Source organism: Nannobrachium achirus (genome assembly GCF_963921795.1).
Source record: "Nannobrachium achirus genome assembly, chromosome: 8".
NCBI classification, from domain to species: Eukaryota; Metazoa; Chordata; class Actinopteri; order Myctophiformes; family Myctophidae; genus Nannobrachium; species Nannobrachium achirus.
The window spans coordinates 21,569,466-21,595,432 of record NC_137817.1 but is presented as its reverse complement, the minus strand read 5'-3'; the positions used below and the strand labels follow the sequence as shown (position 1 = coordinate 21,595,432).

Genomic DNA, 25,967 nt, shown 5'->3' with positions numbered 1-25,967 from the left:
TTACCTCCATATGCAAAGTGGATTTAAACCAATCAACACGTGAATAGGGATACTCTTACCTAGATTACAATGTTTAAAACGTTGGATAAAATCAGCATACTCTATATGCACCGTTACATAATATCCACAATAGGAAATAAATGACATGCAGGTGAATAAAGGGATGTGATAAGGAAAATCTCAATACATTAATTATCCGTCTAAAAAGCCACAATTCCTGTTAAAGACAAAAAAAATCCTATACCTGAGGATTGTCCTGTGAGCCAAAGATCAAAGGATGTGCAAGGAAGACAAAGGGGTTTGAGGGACATTACCAAATAAGGGAGGTGAGTTCATAGAGCTCCTGAGGGCTCCGGGGAACCAGGTCAATCTGCTCCTGGCAGCTTCCATTTGATGCTCCACACAGGAGAAAGCGCAGAGTCTCCGCTATGTCTGCACAAGATGAGACAGTCTGTTAGGTTGCACTCTTTACAGGTGATCCTGCCGCTAGGTCTGTCACGATTATGACATTTTACATGACGATTAATTTTCTCTCAAATAATTGCGATTGACGATTTAATTGTGTTTTTGTCGTTGACAATTACATTTCCGTTTGGCTTTTAGGCTTTGAAGTTGCACATGGCAGATACGACACATAACCTAAATATACAAAGAAATTACTGACATATTTGACAACCGTATATATAAAAAAGAACATAGAACACATTATCTGATAGTGGAAATAGCTGATCTACAGTACAAGCTCACAACACGGCACGATGCATTGTGAGCTTGTAAATCTGCTATTTCCATTATTTTTAAATGTTTGAACACATATAAACCTTTTTCAACATGTTAACGATTATGACAATTATCACAAAATAATTGCGATTATGTCAAATAATTGCGATTAGACGATTATGTAATAAATGTGACATCCCTACTGCAGATAATAACATGGTTAACATCTAAAATTACTAACATCATAAACTGTTCTTTGAGACTCTAGTGGGAACAATTCATCCACAGGCAATCAAGAGTTGACACATGCAATGTGTTGGACACTGGGAACGTGTGTGTGTGCATACAGAATAACATGGGTCTTCAGGCATGGCAGTGAAGTGACTCACTTTGTTTCATGAGCTGCACAGCCAGGCAGGGGCAGTTGGAGCACATGAGTGAGAACATGCGCACAACCATGATGAACATCCCCGAGCTGAGCACAGGGGGAGTCACCACCAGCAGCTGCTGAATGTTGGTCAGTAAGTCCCGCGAGGCCACCTGCTGCAACAGGTTCTGTTGGGTCAAACACACACACACGGCAAAACATAAGCTCATTAGTGTAGTGGCAAGGTCAGAACGCAAAACACTCAATGCAAACATGAAGAGGCCTCAACGTAGAGGCACATAAACATACCTCCTCGTGCTGGAAGTTATCCACCAGTCTGGCGAAACAGAGACAAGTGCTTTCGACGGATTTCTTATCCTGGAGAGGGGTGAAACGAGTACACAAGTGAATAAATCGGCACCGAAAGAGACACTTAAAAATGTACTTAATTAATTGAACACAGTTTGCACTTTGTAACTTGGTAGCTCAATTTGGGTTAAAGTTCACTGGTTGTTGACAGGGTTGATCGGGCACCTGGTGTGTGAGTCTCTGAGTCAACAGTGGCAGAGAGTCAGCAACAAAGTGGAACTCGTCTGGGGTGATGCTCTGGCAGCAGTTGGCTGCAATGGCCAAGGCATTCCTCTGGGCGTTGATGCTGAAGAACTCTAGGTACAACAGACAGTCTGCAAGTCCACCCTAAATAGAAGCAATAGAAACATGGAGAAAAGTCTATAATGACTCAAAGTGGTTTTAAAATTAATGCTTGTCCAGGGGACAAAAAGTTATATTTGTGAAAGAGTTCAAAAGTAGAAGAGGTCAGACTATCGAGAATATACTTATATATTGGGGTGTAGATTTCAAACAAAGCAGCAGACTTAAGAGTTTTGGAAATACAACACACTGGAAATACAGACAGGCGACTCCATCCATGGAACAGACGACTCCATCAATGCAAGCTTGAGTCATGTTTTTGTTGTTATGGTCACCAGTTATCATTTTATTTATATTTGTATTTGTATCTTCTCTTTGTGAGGATTTCTCCTGTGTGCAATTTCTGGTGTGTTATAACAGACAAACACAATCCAGAATATTCTCCATGATTTCTAAGGTGCCTCTGAGAGTGTCTCTTTGTCATACACTCCCTCAACGATTAAGACAAATTTAAACTACCGGTAAATGTCCCAAATGAGAAATGAATCAATGTGGAGCAACTGCAAGGACTATTTTTATGGGGTGTATAGGTTAAATGTGTTGTTTGCAGTTAGCGTTAGCACTACTTTGGTTTGAGAGTACACAGAGCAGAGGGTAGTACTAGTTGTCATGGGGATATCGCTAAAGGATGAGCAACTCCAGGAGGTGGGGGTAAAACAAAGGCGAGGCGACCTGATACCACGTATGGAAAGACGCAATTAGCCATAAGATCTATGCCAAGGACTGATCTCTTTATGTGTGGCGTGGTACAAAAGGGCTTTAGAGACTGGCTAACTAGGCCTTAGGCATCACAAACAAATTAAATGGGGGTGCAGGGGAGATACAGGTGTAACAAGAAAAAACTGGTAATTGTGAGAGTAACACTTACAGCCTGCAGGATGGCTTTACTGTGTCGCCTTGACAACATTTCCAAGGCAGTTAGCGCCTGTTCTGCTACGTCAATGAACTGGATCACCTGAAGCTGTAAAATAAAATAAGTGGGGAAAGAGCATTAGCATATCTAGAGGCTACCATTGCAAATAAACAAGACATGAATGGCCTGAGCAGTGGATGTTTAAATCACCTTTTCCAGGAAGACCGGAATGGCATCAACCACCACGGCAGAGGATCGAGGCAGTGCCTCCATCATGTATGTGAGGGCGCGGGAGGCATGGTTCATCTGTATGCGTAAACAAGATGCATCATAAAATTAGTCATGACAAATAAATATGGGAACAAAAAGACAAGCTTCAACAAATAAAATAATAAAGGGCACCTATAATACTCACAATATCAAAGTTATGCTCCATTTGTAACAACGTGATCTGTGAAGGAAAGAGGGTGTTACAATGCTGGGTTCATGGAATAATCAGAGCAACAAAAGGTTGTTAATGTTAGCATTTAACACAAGCAAACATACAGAGTTGAACATAGACCATTTCGTTACAGACCAGCTGATCTTCACATGGTGTAGATAGCAAGCGTTTTCTTCTCATATTGCCCTGAAACTTTAAGGCACCTCGCCCATCATGAGTGCAGTGCCTGTTTGCAGCTATGTGGCATAGCGTAACCCGTGTCTCTTCAGTTACTACTAGTTAATCAAGTTACTACTGTATATAGCTTCCATGTACACCAACTCGAAATTGCAACACAGCAATGCCTAATTCTTACTCCTTGTCGTATGACAGGTCACATGCTGAAAATGGTAGATCGACTTAAAAAGCAGGGGTAAATCTAAAGCCAAAATGCTCACCAATGCGGGCACCACACTCTTGACAGGGAATCCTCCCAGTGTCTCCTCATTGCCCATCACCAACAATTGACACATCTCAATGGCAGCCTGGAGCTGTTGGGACTCATCGCCTGTGGCCTGCAGGCCTTGCAGCAGCTGCTGAGCTTTGGAGCCTGGGAGGAAAGGAGGCACCCGAGAGAATGATGATGAGAATTGCCATGGGGTGCAAGACTTCAACTTACTGATTATTGAAGAAATGAATCTATCCCAATTTTTGGCAAAGAAAACGATCAAAAAGTGTGAAAATAGTCAATCTACAAGTTTACAAAACATCAGAACTCGATGTGTTGTGAGATCGTAAGACTGCAATTATAAAAATAATGTGCACAACATTGTGCAACAATGTATACATTAGAAAAACGTTATCATGTGAATGAGGTAATCAAGTGAATAATCAATAGTCTCAGCCCTAAATGAAAATGTAAAAAAAGCATATTTTGCTCTAAACACGACAACTATAAAGTTGAGGAGGTAGTACTCACTGGCTCCACTTCCTATGGTCCTGTGGAACAGCTGTGACATGCGAGGCCCAAGGGGCCCAAAGAGATGTGGTGGGAGACCCCTAGCCTCCAACAGAGCTAGACAAAAATAAAAATTTAAATAAACTGCAAGCTCATACAGGTACACATACACATGAATGCACACCTATACATACACCACAGGCATTTCCATCAGGATGGGGAACAATTTTTTTTTTTTTTTTTTAAGATTTGTTTTTGGGCTTTTTATGCCTTTATTTGATAGGATAGTAGACCGACAGGAAATGGGGAGAGAGATGGGGAATGACATGTGGCAAAGGTCGTCCGGATCGGGAATCGAACCGGCGACGCCAGCAGGCATCACAGCCTAGTATGTGGTATGCGCCTTGACCACTAGGCCAGCGGGCGCTTTTAATGTGTAGTACACCTAGTGACAGCACCTTTCAACACAGTGGATGGTGGTTAGAATAACAAGTTGGCACAGTATTGATCTGAACGAGACTACAGTTTGACGTTTTGCCTTTTCCATTAGCACAAGACATCAGCCAGAGCTACAACGATGGCACCTTGGTAGCATCTTCAGTACAGCCAGCAACAGCTACAGTAGTCACAAGACCCTGTTTTAATTGGAAATAGATTGATGGCTGACCAAAGAGAAAACTGAGGCACGCCAGAGAGCGTAAATCACATTTGTGTTGACAGTACTACACACTGTTATGTTATCCATGGTAGCATACGGTAGCTTGTTATCTAAATGGACGGACACACCGCCTGTGGTGTTGATGCACGATGTGGCCGCATAACTTAGACAGGTCCTGGCACATAGCTGCGTACGTGGATTACAAAAAAATGGAGGGACAGGTTCACCCTGCATTCGCACTAGTGGCGATAAGGGTTACGAATATTCAATTAATGCACAAACCCTAAATAAAATATTAAAGTATCCCTATTTACTTACCTTGCAGCCTGCCCATTTCAGAGTCATCAGACTCACTCTCTCCAGAGGTGGTCATGCCTACGGCTCCAGCAACTGAGCTAGAAGCTGGATACAAAAAAATGGGGATGGCACAAGTATGAAGTGTTAATCTAAACCAAGACTAATCTGTGATTTAAATAACAGTCATCACCCAGAGATTGTTCAAGGCTACTTAGGAAATAGCAGGGTCTTCCAAGCCGATGAGCTAATTTCTTATGTTTGGTTATAGCTCTATTGCAGCAGCCCTTTACCGTTTATGCAACAAATGCTGCAGATACTTCATAGTCCAATGTCTGAACTGCACACTGGGCAAGGGCCAGTTTCAAGTTTGTTATGGAGTGAAAGGCCGTTACGCACCTGAAGCTCCTTGTGGTGCCTCGTCAGTGCGTGCGGCCGATGAGTTGGCCCCATCCTGGTTGTTATCGGAGTCGGCCATTTTCTCCTGTCGGCGAGCGTCGGCTGCCCCGCGCTTGCCCAGGCCTGAGCCCCGCCGACTGAAGAAAGGACAGCAGAAAAGGTTGTGGTGATGAGTAACACAGCAGATCAAAGTGGTACTATACAGTAGGCCATTACAGACGAATAGGTTTCCATTCTCAATTTCTTTAGGGATCAAGGATAGCTACTGGGCAAAATGATGCGCTTCCTACAGGCATGTATAAGGGATATACGTAGCACTTTTCCTAAAAGCCTCAAACACCAGAAGAAAATGCACACACTTTTATACAATAAAATGTCATCCTCCTATGCCGACCATTAAAAGCAGAGAAAGCTGTATATCACAGAGAACACGCTGTCTAATGTATATTAGGCTACTGCTCAGACCTAGTTAATTGATCCTAAAAAAGGTGAGCTGGGATCAGGTCAGGAAACACGATAAAGATTGTATTGGTCTGCTGCCGCAGAGAAAAGCACACATCTTCCCTAGCTGTATTGGAAGAAAGATATCAGCCTCATAACTATTCAGAATTTATACAAAATAAATTATAAATAAAAAATGATATATTTGTTTATTCATTATATTTGTTTTTAAGCTTTATCTCATGTGTAGACAAGCGGGAACAGATGAGACATGCAAGACAAGGTGGGGGTTGGATTCTGACTGGTTCTGTGTGCAACTTCCAACATGGCTCCAGCTCCTAAACAGTTTGATCAACACATTTTCTGAGGTGCTCAATATGTTCAAAATACCCAGGTTTAAGGGGACTTAGAAGAGTGTCAAATTAATTTCGACATTTTAGGCAAAACAGCTAAGAAAGGCTAAAAACTGTCAACTTTTCCAGGGCCTTAGAGAATTACTTTGCACAAATCAGTGTATATTTGGTCCCAGTAATATGGGAAAAAGGAACACTGTTCCTTATTTTGTACTTGACATGAGAAAAAGGAACATTACTCCTCATTTTACTCATAACTGATGACGTAAATGCAGTGTTGTGTTAACAGAAACTTAAGTTGGACTTTCAAGGATGAAGAATTCTTTCTAAGCCTGTATTACATTTGCTAACCAGTGAGCCCATTAATGTACTCTGGTGCATCTCAGGTGCCCCGAGTAAATCAAAGAAGTACCTGCGTTATTTTTAACATTCCATTAGAATTCCTTTGGCCTGGTTTTAATTCTCTTGGCTTGGTGCCATGCCTGTACAATGGATGGGGAAACACTAAAGCCACAATGAAAATACTTTTATCTGAACTAAACAATATTAGCCCACTGAGCAAGGTCAGTTTCTTTTAGCAAACAATAGGGAAGTTTAAACATCAGGCTTATTATGAGCTTGTAGATAGCCTAATTTCATAGAGTTTAAGTTGTTACAGTCTGCTTTTTGTAGTTTGGCATCATTTCTTATTCAAGTTGCTTATTCAACAACAGACATGCAAACAGCCCAGAGGTGAAAAAGGTGACATATATTTAGGTGAAGTTTTGCGCTGCGTGCGCGAAAACCTTGGGTCGGGTCAGGTGTATTTGCACGATTCTAACTCAGTTAAACAGTGACTGACTCATACATATACAATACAAGCAGCAAACTTGGATTGTAGCCTACCACAGATTGTTCTAGATATAATGAAGAAAATGAAATATACAATAAAAAACATAATATAGCCTACATATATAGTTATAGGATATCGTAATACTCGGACTTATCTTAATAGACAGGCATATCATCACAGCCGAGAAGAGCACTGCTCAGTGTTAATCTCAGAGTTAAATTATTATATTACTGAGGTTACAGCTCGAGACCCAAAAGAGAAATTAGATGTTTGTCCGGGACCCAAACTAGTGAAAACAGCAGCTCTAGAATAGAAGCTTGCAATGCGTTGCTACATCGGCCATTTACACTACTTCTTAAACATTTGTTTTTTATATGGAATAAACTGATCGCAACTCCGCCCCTCCAAACGCTGTCTCCGCCTCGAAATCTCTTCCAATCCGTCAAAAAGGCCTGTATATGCATTGGAAAAATATGTAGGCCTTCAAACAAAACGACAAAGGAATATAAGGACGCAACAGAGAGGAATGAGGAAATCACGCTGGCTGGGGAACCTTTAACCGGGCGGTTGCACTGACTCCGATCGATTTGGATATGAATACACTGTGTTGGCTAAAACGCCATGAACCATGAATATAAATACCTTATTTTAACTCATATCTTTGAACGGGTAAGGGCTAGTGTTAAATAGCTACTGAGTATAGCCTAATGTAGGCTGAATGAACAGGGGTAGCCTAAAACGCGAAGTGTTTCAGCTCTGCCTTGGGTAGGCTGCAGTGGAGTATATGGGCAGGGGCGTCACAAGAGGGGGAGTGGGACTGAGTTACTAGGGTCCAAGGTAGAAGGGCCTTAATTATTTTATACTTTAGCTATTGAAAAGTAGCAGATATCTATATGAGCATGCAGATCTGCTATTTTTTAAATCCCCCCCGATGAAGAACATTCATGTGGGCCCGCAGTGAATCCTTGTACCCAGGGCCCAGAATTTGGTGCGACGACACCCTTGGCTAGATCTGCGTCTCAGCAACTAAAACTTTTCGGGAATCGAGACCATTTCACGCCAGAGATATCAAATGTTATAGATTTATAAGCAATCGGCATGATAAGAAACATGTAGGCCTAGCCTACATTTGGGATGTTTTTTGAAAAGGTTTTTAAATGATAAAAACTAAATGTAGGAAACCAAAAATGAACAGACCCATAAAAATGTGTTCACGACCCACAAATGAGTGTCGTAAAATCACAGATGATTATTGTATTCTCCGTTTTGAGAACTGACTGTTTTTGACTCTCTGCCTCATTCTGTCTTAACACTTCCGCAGCCTAACCCGGCTGTAGCCGTGTTAGCGTTGCCATTTACCAAGGTAAACAGACGCTTGTTGCGGGTGCTTGTGAAAGACGCTGGTGCATGTCATGACGCAACACGCACAGAAGCAAAACGGAGCGTCTATGCTCCATTGACTCCTATTCTATCCTGTAACATAAAAACGTCTGTATCTCTGAATAAGGTGCAAATAACGCTGAAAAGGGCGAGAGCTCTTTTTCACGCCTAAACTCAAATCTGGTCGGCCCTGGTTAGGATTTTAGTTTTGCGACCGTTTGTAAACAAAATTATCTCCTTCATGTATTCGTCAGATTACACACACGTGCACACGCACGTGGCTCCAGGGGCTCTTCAAAATAAAACGACCAGCTATGGCGGCAGGCATTGTGTTACAAAATAAAACAACCCTCTTCCCAATCCTCCTTCAGCACTACTGCACTGACAAAACGGACTGAGCAGAGGGAAAAAAGTGCTCCTCATCTCACTGCTGCTCAACGCAGACTAGACGACACGACACCCCCCTAAATATTTTTACACCGGATCTGAACAAATCACACAAATGACCAACTTGGATTCAAAACGGCAATTTTCGCTGAAAAGCTTCATTGCATGCCTGCAATAACTTGAAGTCCGGTGTGGCCCGTACCTGGTGCTGGCACAGGAGCCCGTGGTCTTCTGGCGTGTGCTCCGCCGAAAACTGGGGAGCTCTGCTGGAGGAGACTCGCTGCGCTTCTTAGTGGACTTCCTCAAACCTAAATGAAATAAAACAGCACAGTTAAGATCTCTTATGGACTACATACCACGGCACGGACAAGCATTAAACACAATAGCTCAATTAATACATATACTGTAGGCTAATACAGTGGTTTGTGGCCAACTTATTTGAGAAAACTAAGGCATCCATAACCACAAGTCGGGTGAATGGCTGGGTTTAATTATTGAACACAAAGGCAAACAAAAATATGTTTGGGGTGGAGCAAGTACATTTGGCTGTGGTACATAAAGAGGTGGTAAGCTCTGCAACAAGAGAAAAGAGGCTCATATATTGTTATCATCGCAGTGCAGTTGGGGCGTGTTCAGTGTTTTGTGTGGAAAAAGTGCTGTCGATAGCTTTTTTTGTTTTGTACATATACTGTATATACACTCAAAGAACAGGTCACACAATGCAAATTCTGTTTTTACAACGACCCATTATATCTCAGAAATAAAATAAAATAATAATCCATGAGTTTTTCTTTAACTTATTTACTGCCAGAATTGTTTTTCGTCTTTGGTCGTTCCCGAACACTTTATGAGTGTTTTTCACTCAAAGCACGTGTCTGGAAGCACTGGAATTGGAAAATAATCCTTAATGTCTAGAGTAGACAAGACCATCCATTTGAAAGATAGAGGCTCTCGCGCCAAACTCGCTTTCCATCACGTGTCCCATAGACAGTGTTGTATTGCTCCGGTCACACGGGTAGTCGCCGTCCCATATCTTTTCTGAGCAGGGTCACGCCTCTCACGCGCACGGACAAGCAAACAACCCCAAGATCACAACTCGACAATGTTTACAAACGCTTTAGTGTCACAACTGGGTGTTTTAACAAAGGAACAAGTCTGTATGCAGATGAATACCATTGTCTGACTCTGAACCTGTTAACTGCTGTAGAGTAGGTGATAGGGGATGTGCGCGCGACATCATTAAATTGAGTGTCTACCCAAACATTGAATCACCAACACAACACTGCCCATAGACAAACGCCATGTGGCTTTTTCCTTTTTTTAAAGTATGGAAAAATACGTTTGTGGGTCATCAACGCGCCAGTTGACGTCCTGGGTACCCCGGAAATAATTGGTGCCCCATAGATTAGCGAACTGCGCCATACAGTGTAAAAAAAGGAACTTGTCAAACTTGTCCCATAGACAAATGCTGAGGCCCCCCCTCCCCCCCTCAAATCCATGCGCTGACTGCCTAACTCAACTTAAAATTGTTGATGACGTCACAGCGTGCCCGTACTGTACCATAGAGTTATAATGTACTGTACCTACAATGTACATTATTTTCCCATCGCCCGCAGGGTCACACTTGCAGCCCACAGGAAGCAACTTCCTTTGCTCGCACAGGGCTACTAGGCTAGCAGTAAAGCTAAAGCTAAAGACACGAAAATGTATATAAATCTGTGCATATAAAAAGATATATTTCCACACAAATCTGATTGTTACATTCCCATTGTTCATGAGAATATGTTTGTTTATTCTTAATTGTTGAATGGCGAAAAATTCACCAAGAGGGGATGCTGCCTCTCGCCGGGCAGTATCTTGGAACCCATCTCCAGTTCTTGTTTAAAAAAAAGCCCTTTTCTACAGACCATAACAAAAGATGGATGGACGTGGTTATAACTTTTCTTTACTGGGTGAAAAGATAAGAAGAATCGTCTGCTGTTCCCGGAAGTAAAGTGATTACATTTGGACGGTGGTGCGTTCATGGAGCCTCAAAATAAGGTAAAAACACTGAAAAACCCCGGCAGAATCTACTGAATTAATTATATACCTCACAGTGGATGTGTTAAGACTCGGAAAAAAGAAAGGTCTGGGTGCTCATAAGTTCAAAAACGTGTAGCGAAGGTGCTCTTTGGTAGACAACTGACAACTTGCAACTAAGGATTAAGAGAACAATGCACTCTTCTGGTTAAAAAGCCTTCATTGAAGTGGCTAGTTCATAATGGAAATAGTTAAAAACTGGGATAACCCTCACGTAGCGGCCAGCACAGGCTTCTTCAGGATCTGAAGAAGATTATAAATTAACTTTTTCCCACTATGAGTTCACATGGCTGCGAGAGCAAGAACTGCTAGGGTCACCATTCAAAACAGTGATGTGTCCTGACAGCAGTAGCTTTAGAGTCCTGTGCCACCATCCAGCAGAGTATTAATAGAAACTTCACTATGCCCATATGACAGAACAACCTTCATGTGAAACCTGTGCAGCTAAATTCAGTACCACAAAGCTATTTGCAAAAACTTTAACAACAAGTGAGTAACCGGTTAAAGGATATGATATAAATATCGAAATGGAATGACTTTTTTTCATTAATTCATTTGTCTTTACACTCACCCACCATTTCTAAATAAACAATACCCCAACCATGAGCACCGCCAGTATACAAACATAAGGCATGACGACTACTCACCATTATAATCTCTGAAAGTGACTGAAGCAAGCCATGAGTGGGATGAGTGTGTATGAAACAAAAGCCAGGAGAAGGCAGTAAGATGGCAAGCCTATGAAAAGGCTAAAGAAAACTACAGGGCTAGATGTCAAGTCTTTTCTCACCCTGAAATGTGTTGCGGGTCAGCTGGTGGACCAACCAGCCAGGCAGTCAGATCAACTTGGGGAGGTGTCTGACCATTTGGGGATAGCCCTCAGTTACCATCCCTTTCCTTTACTAGCCAGAACAGCTAGAAGGTTGAGCTAACGCTTATGAATTGGTTGTTTGTATTTGGTATGAAATCCTGCAACTGCTCTCATTTCCATAAGAGCCTATACAAACTGAATTTGACCTTCAGTCAACAAGCTCCGTCCCACAACACAATTCGGACAACACATTGTAGCCAGTTCACTGCTACCATAGGGAATGGTTGCTCATTGTCAACTGCATTGCTCATGAAACTTGTAAATATCAAGCACACAGAACGTTAATATCAAGCACTCAGAACGCTTTCATACTACTTCTATGATAGCGAACAGTGCATGGATTTGTCGAGTCACTTGAACACATAAATGTTATGATCAGTACTCGCGTTTCAAGAACTCCTTATGAATATACAGTCCCAAATGACTACCTGCCCTACCTGTACAATGACCATTTGTTCCACAATGAACAGCCTTCAGCTGAATTTATAAGTCCTCCAGTTCTAGTCCACCGTTTCTGACACAGGCTGAAATCTGAGCCAGTCCCTCTGCTCCTGGTGAAGCCTGCGAGCTCCTGTAAGCTAGACACATAACTAACCCCCCACCACACATGGCTGACTATGTGAGCAATGAAAAAGGGGTGAGCAAATGTGTTCATCTGTGATGCACGCACAAGTGTCATATCGCTTAGGCTAAATGCATGTGTGGATGTTTGTTTTCCGCTTTATCCCTGTGTATGTGTACAACGCCACCATGCTGCATGAACAGTGTCTGCGGGGCTTTTCCCAGAGAGTGTGAGTGTGTGTGTGTGTGCCCGCGCGCACGCGCCCTCAGTGAGAGGCAGTAACACCAGCCGTATCAGGTCCCAGTAGGGCTTCTGAAACTAAAGCTGTGACACTGCTAGGACCAAAGATCCTGACATTTAATCCCAGAGACGTAACCTCTATCCATCCCCACAGCAACACCACTCTGACCATCTAAACTCTCGCCAGAATCCTCCTTGTAATAATCTCTCCTTAACTAATAAACATTACTAATAAACATCACCATGGCAAGTATACACATATGCTCTTGTGTACATATATGTACAGTTATCCTTCATTCAACTCCATCTCATCCCTTAGCTACATTGGACAAACAGTGGCAAATATTTTCCTGTATCTTCTAAATTTGCCAATTTTACAGGACACTAGGTAGTTTTTTCTGAAACTATAAAAAGAAAATAATAATAACTTACTTGCTAGTTTTGCCTGTAATCCTGAGGGCCCAGGCTTAGAGGTCTCAGTCTTGGAGGATCCGGGTAGGGACAGTTTGGGCTTTGGCAGGTTGACTTTGGGGTTGAAGCGGGCTGCCCACTCAAATTTGGAAGAGCCGGCAGCTTTGGCCTGCTCCTTGTCACGGGTGCTTCGGCGGGGAGAGGGGCTGGAGGCTGAACGAGAACGGCGTGCCTTGTTCTGGTCTTTGCCCTGTTTGACCCGGGCACCCTGTGGGGCGGTGTTATTGATGCCTGTGGAGGAAGAGGAGGAGGAAGATGTGGAGGCTGAAGAAGAGGAGTCCGTCACGGTGCTACACCCAGCTTTGGCTGAGGCGGCCGATTTAGAAGCCAGCTTGGTGGGTTTTGCAGTTCTGCCCTCTGTACGGTTGGGGAGGGACCCAGCAGTGCTGCTCAGAGCGGGGAGGGAGTCTGCTTTCTTCCGTTTCTGTGAAGGGGAGGGCCCAGAGGCCCCGCTCTTCTTACTCTGGCCTCGACCTGAAGATGCAGGTGGCTCTGATGCCTGAGGTCTCTTCTTAGACTTGGCCGGGGCCTTCTTGGTCTCAACTGTTTCGCTGGGTGGCGGGAGTGGTGGGAGTGATTTGGACTTCTTGGTAGGGGTTGGGCTATGGGTACTATTGTGGTCAGAGGCCAAACTTCGCTTTAGCCCTCGGGTACTTTTGCTCTTTGACTGGTGGCTTGGGCGCTCTTGCTCCGATGTCCCTGCAGCCTCTGGGTCGTCTTGAAGCACAAATGAAGCCACGGAAAGAGTAAGACCGCTTCTGTCAAGAGTGTGGGGAAAAAGAGCTCATCTTAGGACATTTTATTTGCCATACTGTCAATGTCATCATATACAATGCTTCATTCAGATCTACAGAGGAAAATTAAAAAGATGCTAGGGATGGGCGTTTGGGCATTTTTGGGGGGTAAATGTACTCTACGGGGTGTTAGTGGTTAACCATAGTACGACATCATATTTAATACGAATGAACTTTGCAGTACACACAGCACCAGTGTTGACAAAGCTACTGTATTGTACCGTATATGTAACCCAAATGAAGTCAGTGCTTGATTCCAGCTAACAAAGCCAGCTTTCTCATTACCAACAGATCATACAAATTAAGTATTTATTAAATAAATTACAAGTTAAACAGTCTTCAGTCTCTCTGGAAATGTATTTATTTTAAAAGACAGACCATTAAAAATGTAAGTGAAACATATATCTATATTTATGTGTAGAATAGAAAGCCTTGTTTATCCCTTAATGTGACCCTTGTTTTGCCGTTATTATAGATTTCATGGCAGCCAGCAGCATTGGAAATATGATACATAAATTGTATGAATGGATCTGAAAAGAGTAGGGTGGTTCAGCTGTCACTAATAGTGACACATGTTGGCACCTCACTGTGGTAGAAAAAGCAGCGTGCATCACATAATTGAATGAAGCACTTGTAGAACTAATTAATCCAGTCTGAGAACTGCTGACAGTCACTTTAAAAGCAGAATGAGCATGTAATACTAATAGTCTTGAATGAGTTAGAATCACATTCAATATTTTAATAATTTATATGATAACATGTTTGGTTAATTAGTAGTGTCTGACCATCAATATGGCCTTATTTGGTCATATCAGATCATATTGTAACGGTGAAATGTCCCCCCGAAAGAAAAATAGTAATAATTATTCAAGATCAGCACATCATGTGTGATGAATGCTTGTAACAAGCCTGGCTTGTCCTCACAGGGTTAGGGTCATACCACACACTCAAACAGGCAGTAGGACATACTATACATGTCTCTGTGTCACTCTTTTTCTCAGACACCTTGACTGACGAGTAAAAAATAAAGTTAATTCTTTAATAAAGACATTGGTTTAAGAAAGCAGCTGTCTGTAGTACTACTGTCACTGTACCTTTGCATAATCATATTGGGGCAAAATCTTTGCACAATCCACACAGAAAAAGGCCTGATATATGCATACATATATCGGTTGCATATTGGTTATCAGTGACTGTCCCCTCTCTCAAATCGTATCATATCATATTGGACACTATTAATTAGTACTAACAGGTAGTGATTTTGTGTACATGGTTAACCGTTTAAACGACCCATCCCTAAAGAAAATGAAAAAACACCCAGTGCATACCCCACATATATGCGCACACACACACTAAGTGCCAAGTAGAGAGAAGGGGTACCTTCTTGAGCTGTGCCCTCTGGACTGGCCAGAGGCTGAGCTGGGCGTGGCTTTGGGAGCCTTAGAATTAGGTCTTCTACTTTCAGGAGGGGAATTTGCTTTATGTTTTACCTGCTCTGACTGCAACCTGTAAGGTTGAAAATTAAAAGACCAAACAACGTGTGGGTTTTCGTAATCACCACACAAATGAAACTTAATCAATTCCCCTTAGGGCTTTTATTTTACTTGATTAATTGAATACATAGGACCACAATGGAAACAAGCCCCCAGGGCTTTTGTGTTATCCTAGCATTATTGTATAACTGTACTACTGTACTTTTTGCAAACTGTTAATAAAGTATTCAATCAATCAAAACCTTGGTCTGAATATAAGCTAATTTACAACAAAAAGTAATTCTCCCATGGGCATTACTTTTTGTTGTAAATGAGAGCTGTGATACAAGTTAAGATAAGGCACACAAAAGAATCCATGTTTATCTGAGAGGAAAATGAAGGCTATCAAATAGAATAAATATTCAAGTTACAGACTAATAAATAAAGACAGATATGCACAATTAAATTAATATTGTATGTATTTTACCATCACGTTATCCCATACTCTCAAGATGCATTACAGATCTCAGAAAAGTGTGAATCCGGTCTACTAAGAATACAGTGCATACGTTAAGTTTTCAGAACCTTTCAAATTTGACATTTTGTTTCAGTCTCATCTTAAAACAGATGCAAACATTTTTTTTTTATATTGATCCACGCCACATATATACCACAATGATTTTGTAGTCATTACAACTAACCTATTTACATTTAAGTATCCAAAATCTGTTATAACACTTGCAATTGAGCTTTGGTACATCCTACTTCTACCAATGGTCCTTCAGATGTTTCTCGAAGTTGACTGGACTCCACCTGACACTCGCATCACCAGTCTTTCCACCTCGGAGGAAAGCCTGGTATTCGTTTACAACAGGCCGTTTGATCCGGTTTAGGCCGGATGGCATCCTAGACCGGATGGCAGAAGAAGCGACGTCACTTTGTTTTGGTTCCCCCTGTTTGTTTCCCCAATCCCTATTTAAATGCTAGAGAAGTGTAGTCTTGCCAGTCGCTACGAGTTGGACTAAAAGATGCGATATACCAAACAAACGTTTCAAAAAACAAGCATAGCTACGCCGCATCAAGGGTTTTATTGGGTAGGTACAAAAATGATGTCCTTGAGTGGGGGGAATTGTTTTGGGCTAAACCCGTTTCCTTTTTGTTAGTTCCGGCCAAAGTGCAGTCCGTTTTGACGAAAAATGACGTAAGACGCCATCCGCACCCTACCGGATCAGAAGCCCGAAATTGGAAGCGATACCAGGCTGGACTCCACCTAAAGTACCATGCATAGTAGTAATATACAAGGACCGCAGGTCTACACTAGAAACGGAGGGGGAGAGAGATTTCTTCCATTTGGTCTGTTTGATGTCTGTTCCATCTCCCTGTCCGTACTTCTCTGTATGATTACAGTACGTACACCCCTCAACTGAACATACTGGACTTGTCTGTAGCAAGAAGTACCCGTGGCCAACATTGTGAACCGTAGGGGCATTAGTGAGGAAAATGACTTTTCCTCTGCAAAGAGTGGAAAGTCGTTCTTCAACATCTGTAAATATCAACCATGCCTCTATGACACAAACATGGCAAGCTCTGTGGCGTGAACGTTCTCATCAAGAGCCCATGGTAAAGTGAAACAGCAGTGAGCCTCGATGGACAACGACAGCTAGCCTATAGCCTAAGATGTTGAAAAAGACCCGATCTAAGTTCCTTTTTATGTAGACATCCTTTTTAATAACAAGTAAGACTCCCTAATCGGGAGATAAGCTACCGTCAGGCCGGCAACCTCATGGTGGCACTAGAAGAGGGGCATGTGAAAAATCAGGGGCGGAGGTTGTGGTTTGCAAGCCAAGGAGTGTGTGTGTAAAGTTTGGCATGGATAGGGGCAACGCTGCCGGAGATAAGAGTAGGGACAAAAGTGTGACGTGACGGACAGACAGACTGACTGACTGCCGGTGGAGCTTTTCATAGTAACTTGCGAAAAGCGGAAAATATTTAATTCTGTCGGTTATTGATTAATCACCAGATTCGAGAGATGGGGGCTACTCGAGGTTCATTCAGCCAAAATCTGTCTCACTTGAGTTTCGAGTCTTATCCTTTGATTGGCTCATTTGGCTGGCTGGTGATATAACTTAACTGACAAAGTATTAATAAAAAAAGACTTGTGTGGATGACAGAGACAGAGCGAAATCCACACACTGAGAATTGTTTGTTCTGTTCTGTTCTGCGCATATCGGCCTGCGCATATACCGTACAGGAACTAAGCATGTCGACGCATTACTGTACGTGCTCTCACCCAAAACGTAGATAAAATCAAACATACGGAAGTATAAATGGCCCTTAACTGAAATAACATGGCATAACTACTGTAAGGGACACACTTGTCTATATAAAGGTCTCATAGTTGATATCAGATTGAAAACCATGCCATAAGATTGAGAGAATTGTCTTTCTGTAGACCTGCACCACATGATTGTGTCAAGCCACAGATCTGGTGAAGGATACAAGAATATTTGAAGCATCCTCAAAAGCATGGTAGCCTCCATCAAGCACCTTGGATAAAGGCGCTATATAAATGCACCATTTTTCATTTTCAAATTAACCACCAATGTTCTCCCTAGATCTGGCTGTCTGGGCAGCCAGGCAGGTAAATGAGAACCCAATGGTGACAATGAATGAGATCTAGAATTCCTTTGTGGAGGTGGAAGAATCTTATAGGACGACAAAGTGTAGCACTCCACCGTTCAGTTAATTATGGTGGCCAGACGGAAGCATTCCTCAGTAAAAAGGCAAATGACAACCCGCTAGGTGGTTGCCAAAAGACATCTGAACAACTCTAAGACCATGAGAAGCAAAATGCTCTAGTCTGACGAAATGAAGATTGAATTCCATGTATGGAGGAAACTAGGCACTGAATAACACCTCATTAATACCATCCCTACAGACAAACGCAGTGGTAGATTAAGCACCATGGGGATGTTTTTCTGCAACAGGGAGTGGTAGACCACTCAGGATAGATGAAAACATGGATGCAGAGTATAAAGCAATCCAGTGCTCAGGATTTAAGGGTGGGGTGAACATGGATACAAAAAAAGCTAGATGCCTCATTGGCCGCTGAAGTTCATTGGAGTGACGAGCAACAACTGGAGTGCGGACGTCCGCGATTGCCATAGACCACGCTGCCAGTCATGTGACTACTGGCCAATCACAACGCGTCTTTTTTTGACTTCTCAATCCATCCATTTCCTGATGTTGCGCGGCTCAGCTGTTCTTAGAGCCTGCGTACGTAAAGGCCCGCCCCCACATGCCTCTGATTGGACTAGCAACTTCCGGTTTCTGTGACGCACATGGATGTGGGAAACGACCGGAAACCACCGGTCACCGAGTCCCGCAATCTCATGCCTCAGAGCCGAAGGAGGCGTCTACCTTTCTATGTCTATGGGGGTGAAGGTTTATTGGGATGTGCTATTCAAAATTTCACTGACATTTAAACAATGTTTCTCTTTTACCCATTAGTCTAAAATTGAAGGAAAACAGCCTTAACGGGGCGCCTGCAGGCCTAGCGGTCCAGGCGCATACCACATATAGGCTTCTAATGCCTGACAGCGTGTCGCCGGTTCGAGTCTCGTTCCCGACGACCTTTGCAGCGTGTCACTCCCCAGCCCTCTCTCCATTTCATGTCAGTCTACTGTCCTAACAATAAAGGCATAAAAGCCCAAAACAGCCTTACTGAGCATAATTCAATCGATTAGGAAAAACCTCATCCAAAAAATAAAAGACTGAGTTTATAAAACTCCACTGGAAACGTTATCAAAATATCCCTAACAAATGCATTTTAAATGCAGAAAAGCAGTGGTTTGAGTCTTTGCGACCATACATCATGCACATGGTTATCGTACATTGTTGTTGATTCATCAACGATGGTTTTATTTCAGACAATTATTACATTTATATCCAAATTAAAAATTATCTTTGGCCATTCCATGCTGGTGTGTTTTTGTTGGGGAAGGTACATTATTTCCCCTTAACACATGGGCTGCTCAGGTTTATAACATTTCTAGATGTTGCTGGTGCAGCCGTTCACTCACGCTTTATTTTGAAGAGCCTCGGAAGCTTTGTGCGTGTGCACGTGGGTGTCCACTGACGATTGAGGAAGATAATCCCTTTGTTTACAAAAGCTTGCGAAACTAAAATCCAAACCGCGGCTGACCATCGCGGTAAAGTGTCGCCATGAAAACAATCAGATCTCTGCTTCCCTGGCGTTCTTTTCACCTCATTCATAGATAAAGCCCTTTTTATGTTTCAGAGTAGAATGGAAATCAATGTAACCAGCCTCTGCCATTTTCTCCCCCCCTCTCTCTCTCTCTCTCTCTGCTACGGGGTGACGTAATGGACTCATTCAGAGGGCAGGCAGCAGCGTGTACAGTTAACCCTTAGTTGTCTCGTCTCTCGACGAGATAACTCCTTTTGGCATGGTGACACCTAGTGGCCTTAACTCGTCACTGAACGAGTTTGGCTCCTTGGGTGTTAATAGGTTTACATTTGAACAAGACAACGATACACACCGAGAGCTGCAGTGAACCATATGATTCGCCAAATGTATATATCTACACTATATTCTATTCTCTGACTTGAGTATTGTTTATTATTGTATCCAGTTTAAGACAACACAGGAAATCTCAGAGGTGCCGTTTAGATGGGGATTGTTTCTAGAGAAAACGCCAAAATAAAATGTCAGATATGCCATCTGTTTAATCGGCAACAGCGTTTTTGGGGGTTGAATCAACAACAAAGTCAAACCACCTTTCATAGTGGAAATCTTTGAAGACGCTCTGCCTCGCGTCTCCATGTAAATGGACAAAACAGGGAAATCCACAAAACGTATGATGTCATGGCTCACAGTGCATAGTTGTGGAGAAATATAACCAAACGAGCACAACAGCCGTGATGGGAAGTAGAGCGATGTGCGTCACCGCCACCTAGCCACATGGCATGCACACTACACCGGTTTCAATCACTGATGCATCTCTGTGTAAATACAGAATAAAAAGTGACAACCCAAGGGCACTTTGCCGTTTTCTGTTCTGAACATTGTTGTCTAAACTGAGCCTCAGTGGCCATCTCTGGACAAACCTGAAATTAGTTGTGCAACGATGCTCCCATCAGACCTGGCTCAACTTGAACTACTCTGCCAAGAATGGGTGAAACGTCCAAAAGAAAGGTTTGACAATCTTCTAGGATCATTCGAGACCCAAGGCTGTCAAGTTCAAGGCCAGGCCGAAGGTGGTTTAAGCATTAAGTAGGGACAGGGTTCCGAATACTATAAATAAATATCAAGTTAGCATTTTGTTTTGTCTTTAAGAAATGTAGAAAACGCAAAAATAACTAAACTGTTTTTGCTTTGTCATTGTGGAGCATGGTGTGTAGATTGTAATTGTAATTTTGAGACCAAAATGTGGAAAACTTGTAACGGTCTGAAAACTTTTTGTATGCACTGTCTAATAGACTTGAAAATGATTGGGTGACCAGGTCAACTCACCTTCCCGTGACTGTGTGGTCTTGTGGCTGGGCCGCAGCAGTGTTCCTCTGTGAACGGCGCAGTGACCCCCCTGGATTGGAATTAGGCCGGTTGGACATTGGCACCTCTCTCCTGAAGGGACATACCCTTTCTAGACACTACCATTCACTGAAGGAAAGAAAAAGAGACAGAAACCACATGAGCACTGAAGAATGTAAGGGTGTGTCGTTGTTGATGACCTGACAATTCTCTTCAACACCAAATTATTGATCTAAATCCTTCAGCTGCTGTCAGTTTCGCACTGTTGCTAACCTCATGACTTAAAAAATATATATATAAATTCAAGACTTCAAATACATTTAATGAGAATATTCATTCAACTAGGCTGAAACCTGAGTGATTACGCAGACTATGCCGATTACAGCTACAAAAAGCCCAGTATAACTTGATTTGTACAGATGGGACATTCAAGTTTCCTTAAATTTTCTGCAGTTTTCCAGGGTCACTGAAAAACAATGCCATACCAGCACACGTCAATTTGCCAATCAATAAATCTTTTTGAATGCCCTGTAAATGCTAGGTCTGAGGGTCTGTCCAACAAAATGGCTACAATTTCCTTCTGCAATATACCACAGCCTAAAGGTTACTAAATGTAAGATGAGTGGAAATATCCCAAGATAAAAAACTACTTGGCAATTTAGCTCAGAATGATTCACATTATTTATTTTGCTACATCAGGCTGCTAACTCGTTTTTGGTCTAGAGGTTAGGAACCAGGTAGACAATGTACACTTGCCCTCCACACTTATGCACAAATCACCATAACCCATCAACATGAATCTTCAAATTTACCCAAATTGATAAAAAAATAGTTATTAAATTCATGACTATAGTTTTCAAAAGCCATTTACTTTTAAGATCGGAATGTTTAACGATATTCATTTAGAACATTGAGGAATATGTACTAATCTATAAGACAAATACTCAAGTGAGCCATAGTTAAAATTATACGGTCAAGTAGCCATGTCGAGAGAACCAGTTAACATTGTCTCTTTTCTATCAGTTATATAATAAGTGTGTATCTCTGTGTATTTGTGTAATGGCTGCTTATTGAACGTAATTTGATGTCTAATAATTAGTGGCAGCACAGGATTGAGGGATATTGTCACCAGGACGTCATAATAGCAGGCATGAATAAATTCCTCTTGAAAATAAGCTTAATCTCATATCAAGAGTCAAACTACCTGCTAGAGAACAGATTATAATATGAAATGCAAAACTTCAATTCCTAAGACGTTTTGCCAATAGTGTATAATGTTGCTAGAACTTGCTGCGATACAATTTCATATTTTGCAATCTGGAATTTAGCATGCAAGACTGACTTAAATACTTAAAACATGGTAATTGCTCAAAAAATACGCCATACTTGGCTAAAATCACAAGGCCATTTTAGGCCTACATTGACAGCGCATCCTCGTCTTTGTTTATTCGTCCATTCTGACAACTGCCGTCTCACAGTCGATAACTGCGTTTGATTAACTAACGCAGGTAATCGACAGCTTAAAGCAAACAACGGCAATACACGCATATACATCCAAGAACATTAATATGCCAAAGGGAATTCGGAATTTTAAACCCACGATTTACAGCGGCCTAACAATTCTGACGTAGTTTGCTACGTTCGCTAGCATTATCAGCTAATGTTTAGCCTCAGAATCTATTAATCCCATACATTATACCAGAAAACAGATCTTTTTTTGAACAATTCCGTAAAAGCCCTATATGTTAAAACAAAAGGCTGTTAACGGTTTTAGTGTTAACAGCGTAATGGTATCTACATGGGCAAAGTGGTAAACAAACACTGAAGCGACCCCTACGTTAAGTTCCGTGGGCTAACTTCTTCAGCTAGCTGTGGTGACACGAAAATGCGTAGCTGCCGCACCGGTGGACATGCATTAAATAGAGCCTACTATCAAACTTAACATGTGAGGCACGAACACAACCCATCCGTTCCTTAGTACGCCCTAAAACCCCACAGGAAACGCATGGAAAAAGAACAACTAAGGTCATTGCCTTGTGTTGGAGAACTACCATTACGATCACCTGAGATGTTCCGTGGAAAATGGCAGCATCGCTTGGAATAATGTCTTCACACGAGATGTTTGCTGTAATGTAAGCAGTAAAAAACCCGACGCGAGCTGCTAAAAACCTGGCAGGAGAAGTGCGTTGACTTCTCCGCTTGCTGGCAAATTGAGTTGGTTGACCAGCAAAGCTTCAGTAAAAAAAAAAAACATATATATATAATAAATGTGTCTGGCGCAGAAGAGCCAGTCTGGGTTTGTTTATGGGTCTTAAAATCTAAGGCCAGCGTTAGCTCGTTAGCCAGCCAGGCCCAGTATCAAACTCCCACCAGCAGCTGTCAACGTGAACACAAACACACACAGCTAGCAAACGTTAGCTGGTGAGGACGATCATAAGGTAAACTGCTGCTAACGAGAAGGCCAGATTCCACTTCTGCATTAGCAACGTTAGCACTTCTGTAGCTAACCAAGTAGCGACTGTACCATTAGCGAGCAGCTTAACTAGCAGTTTATCAAACGGATTAACAAACTTAATTAACATGCACTGACCCGTTCAACGTTACAAGACAAATAGATGACGATAACACGATAGACAGACAGCCGAGGTCTTATTATTCTCCCACTAGGTTAATACTGATTGTCAATAAATAAATGCAAGCTGGTATGCCTGTGGTGATTATGTAGTATTACAAAGAGGCGTTTTATTTGTTAAGATTTATCTAGCTAACAAGAATTTGTTGACCGCATCAATATCCGGTTACAGGACAGCCGTGTAAACATTGAAGTTAGCCTAGCAGCTATCTGTGGGCACTGCAAGCTAATGGACGTTAGCGAGCCTTGTTGTCGCCAGTTAAACGCGTTAACGAACACTGCCAACTCGACAAGAGGCCAGTAGGATTGTCCAAACAAACGGCCACAATCAATGATAGTTATAAACATCAACAGGGTGATCTGGTGGGAGCTGTTTTTAACGGGACTGCGGGCTGTCACGCTAATATAGCTCGCGCGTTAGTTAGCTTGAACAAACGAAATGGCCTCTGGTACATTTTTCCTCCTAACACAAAAAAAACAGCAAAGCAGGAACATGACTCGAGATATTTTCGCAACACAAACCATCATTCCCCCCCACAGTGGTATTTAATAACACGGCCAACACTGACGCAGAGATGTTTGGCCAGGATGTCAGTCAGTATGTTGTATCATTGTTACCTATTTGTTCCAGTGTTGTAGTTGTAACAGACAGACAGTGCACCAGCTCCTCTTTCTCTCTCTCTCTATCGCTAAGAGCCCTGCTACGTTCACATCAGCTGAGGGGCCTGGAACTACTGCAATATACCTCCGCGCGATTCTTCCGCTTGGACTGGAGGGACTACTTTGTTCTGGCTTTCGACATCACATCAGCGTTTATTATGGGTCCCTTCATTTTTTTTGTTTTCTACGTTTTGTTCTTCATTATTAAAAAAAAACGTTATCAAATGAGCAAAAGTTTTCATGAATTAAAAAAACAAATCCGTTTTTTTTCCAGTAATTATTTCATGAAGAAATCAAAGGAAAATCGAAGAAATTCCATAAAGAAAACAAATGTTTAAGAAAAATAGCCGATCTGCAAGCTCACAACGCGGTGCAAAACAATGTTGTGAGCTTGTAGATCGGCTATTGTCACTAGTTTGTGTCCAGGCCAGAGCAAATGTCTATTTTTTGGGGGGTTTAGAACATGTCATGCATCTTGTATTCACTGTCCGTTTACAGCCACATTACTGCATGACTTTATTCAAAGTCAGGCGTTGACAAATTTGTTGTTGATAAGGTGAAGGTCCGACTACTTAATGTAGTGTATTCATCCGCTGGGTCGTGACCCCCGCCCCCAGTAGGCCTATTCAGTAAAAAATCAAATGATGTCCGAGTCTGAGTCTGATTCATAAGCAAATCATTTAATTGATCAAGAGTTTTTTATTTTTTTTAGAATTAACTAGAATTAGAATTGCTTCTACCTGTTGTCATGGTTAACCGTTACAGTGTCCAAAAAAAGTTACACTCCCTCAAAGGTCTTTTTTATTACAAAATAATATTAGCAAAAAAAAAACAGTGTAGGCCTATGCAATATATTATTGTCAATGTTTTTACATGGCAATGGCATGCAGAGACAAACCATTTATGACTTTTGTTGTCCAGACACTGGTTAACTGTCAATATAATCAATGACATTGATCCAGCTACTAAGTGAGTGTACCATCAGCTAATGATTGCCTGTTAGGCCTATATGAGATAATAGGTCTAAATGCAAAATGCAAAGCGAGTTAAATCCAACCCAAGATAAATCAAATCCAACCCATCAACTTGCAATGATTACCATCTACATATTATATTAATTAGAAGCTATATTTTATGGGCCAACTGTCATTTGTAATTGTTGTTGTTTGCGACCGAAGGTCGCAGTATACCATGAGAAATGTCGTAGCTTGTCCGCCTATGTAAGATCACAGACATTCTAGGGCATGTTTGTCTGTGACTGACTGACTGACTGCATGAGTCCGTAGCTAATCTCACAAATCGCAGGATAGATCAGCGTCAAACTTGTCGTGCAAGCAACCATAGCAAATTAAGACATTCCACCCCAAATCTTTCAAATCACTTTCAGGGTATATGGCACTACAACAGGCCGTTCACATTTTGGCCTATATAGCATTGTTTGTACAGTATGTATTTCTTAGATCATGACAGAATTCCTCGTATCCACAACTTTCCAACATCCCATCGTGCATTGCGCAGAAGGCGAACGGCATTTGCATGCATCTCACGCGACGTGAGCTTGTATATCTGCTGTTAACCGGAAGTGTCCCGCAGATAATGCTACTGCGGAAACAGGTGGATAGGCCATGCTGATTTCTGTCTAATTAGATTTTCTACCATTTTGCATATTTTTCTAAACACTTTTGCAATACACATTCTACAGATTTTGTCTCTAGAGTCATGTCATAAACATGTATCATTCAAGATTGTCATATTTCATTCCAATTGGCTATGGATGCCTTCCAAAAAAATAACCATCATGAACATCCAGTCAAACCCATATTGAAACTGCATGTTGACGGGCTTCTATAGCAGTGGTTCT

The 25,967-nt window shown here is 42.0% G+C and overlaps 1 protein-coding gene across 4 annotated transcripts in view; it reads right to left on the bottom strand.

The window, feature by feature from the left end:
* trip12 (thyroid hormone receptor interactor 12) overlaps window positions 1–24,165 on the bottom strand; it is a 46,888-nt gene extending 22,723 nt beyond the window's left edge. For 2 of the 4 annotated variants that reach the window (XM_080731275.1, XM_080731277.1), the window contains exons 1-16: window positions 24,065–24,165; window positions 20,797–20,943; window positions 15,172–15,297; window positions 12,959–13,755; window positions 8,977–9,082; window positions 5,382–5,518; window positions 5,007–5,090; window positions 4,052–4,147; window positions 3,531–3,682; window positions 3,067–3,102; window positions 2,862–2,957; window positions 2,667–2,759; window positions 1,622–1,783; window positions 1,397–1,465; window positions 1,110–1,275; window positions 315–432 (exon numbers count right to left, since the gene is read on the bottom strand). In XM_080731275.1, coding sequence (XP_080587401.1) covers window positions 315–432; window positions 1,110–1,275; window positions 1,397–1,465; window positions 1,622–1,783; window positions 2,667–2,759; window positions 2,862–2,957; window positions 3,067–3,102; window positions 3,531–3,682; window positions 4,052–4,147; window positions 5,007–5,090; window positions 5,382–5,518; window positions 8,977–9,082; window positions 12,959–13,755; window positions 15,172–15,297; window positions 20,797–20,894 — 2,336 coding nt within the window. In that variant the 5' untranslated portion in view covers window positions 20,895–20,943; window positions 24,065–24,165. Of the gene's footprint in view, window positions 1–314; window positions 433–1,109; window positions 1,276–1,396; window positions 1,466–1,621; window positions 1,784–2,666; window positions 2,760–2,861; window positions 2,958–3,066; window positions 3,103–3,530; window positions 3,683–4,051; window positions 4,148–5,006; window positions 5,091–5,381; window positions 5,519–8,976; window positions 9,083–12,958; window positions 13,756–15,171; window positions 15,298–20,796; window positions 20,944–22,865; window positions 22,973–24,064 lie in introns of those variants that run through there. The other 2 variants (XM_080731276.1, XM_080731278.1) reach the window with 2 other exon arrangements.
* Between the last annotated feature and the right edge of the window lie 1,802 nt (window positions 24,166–25,967).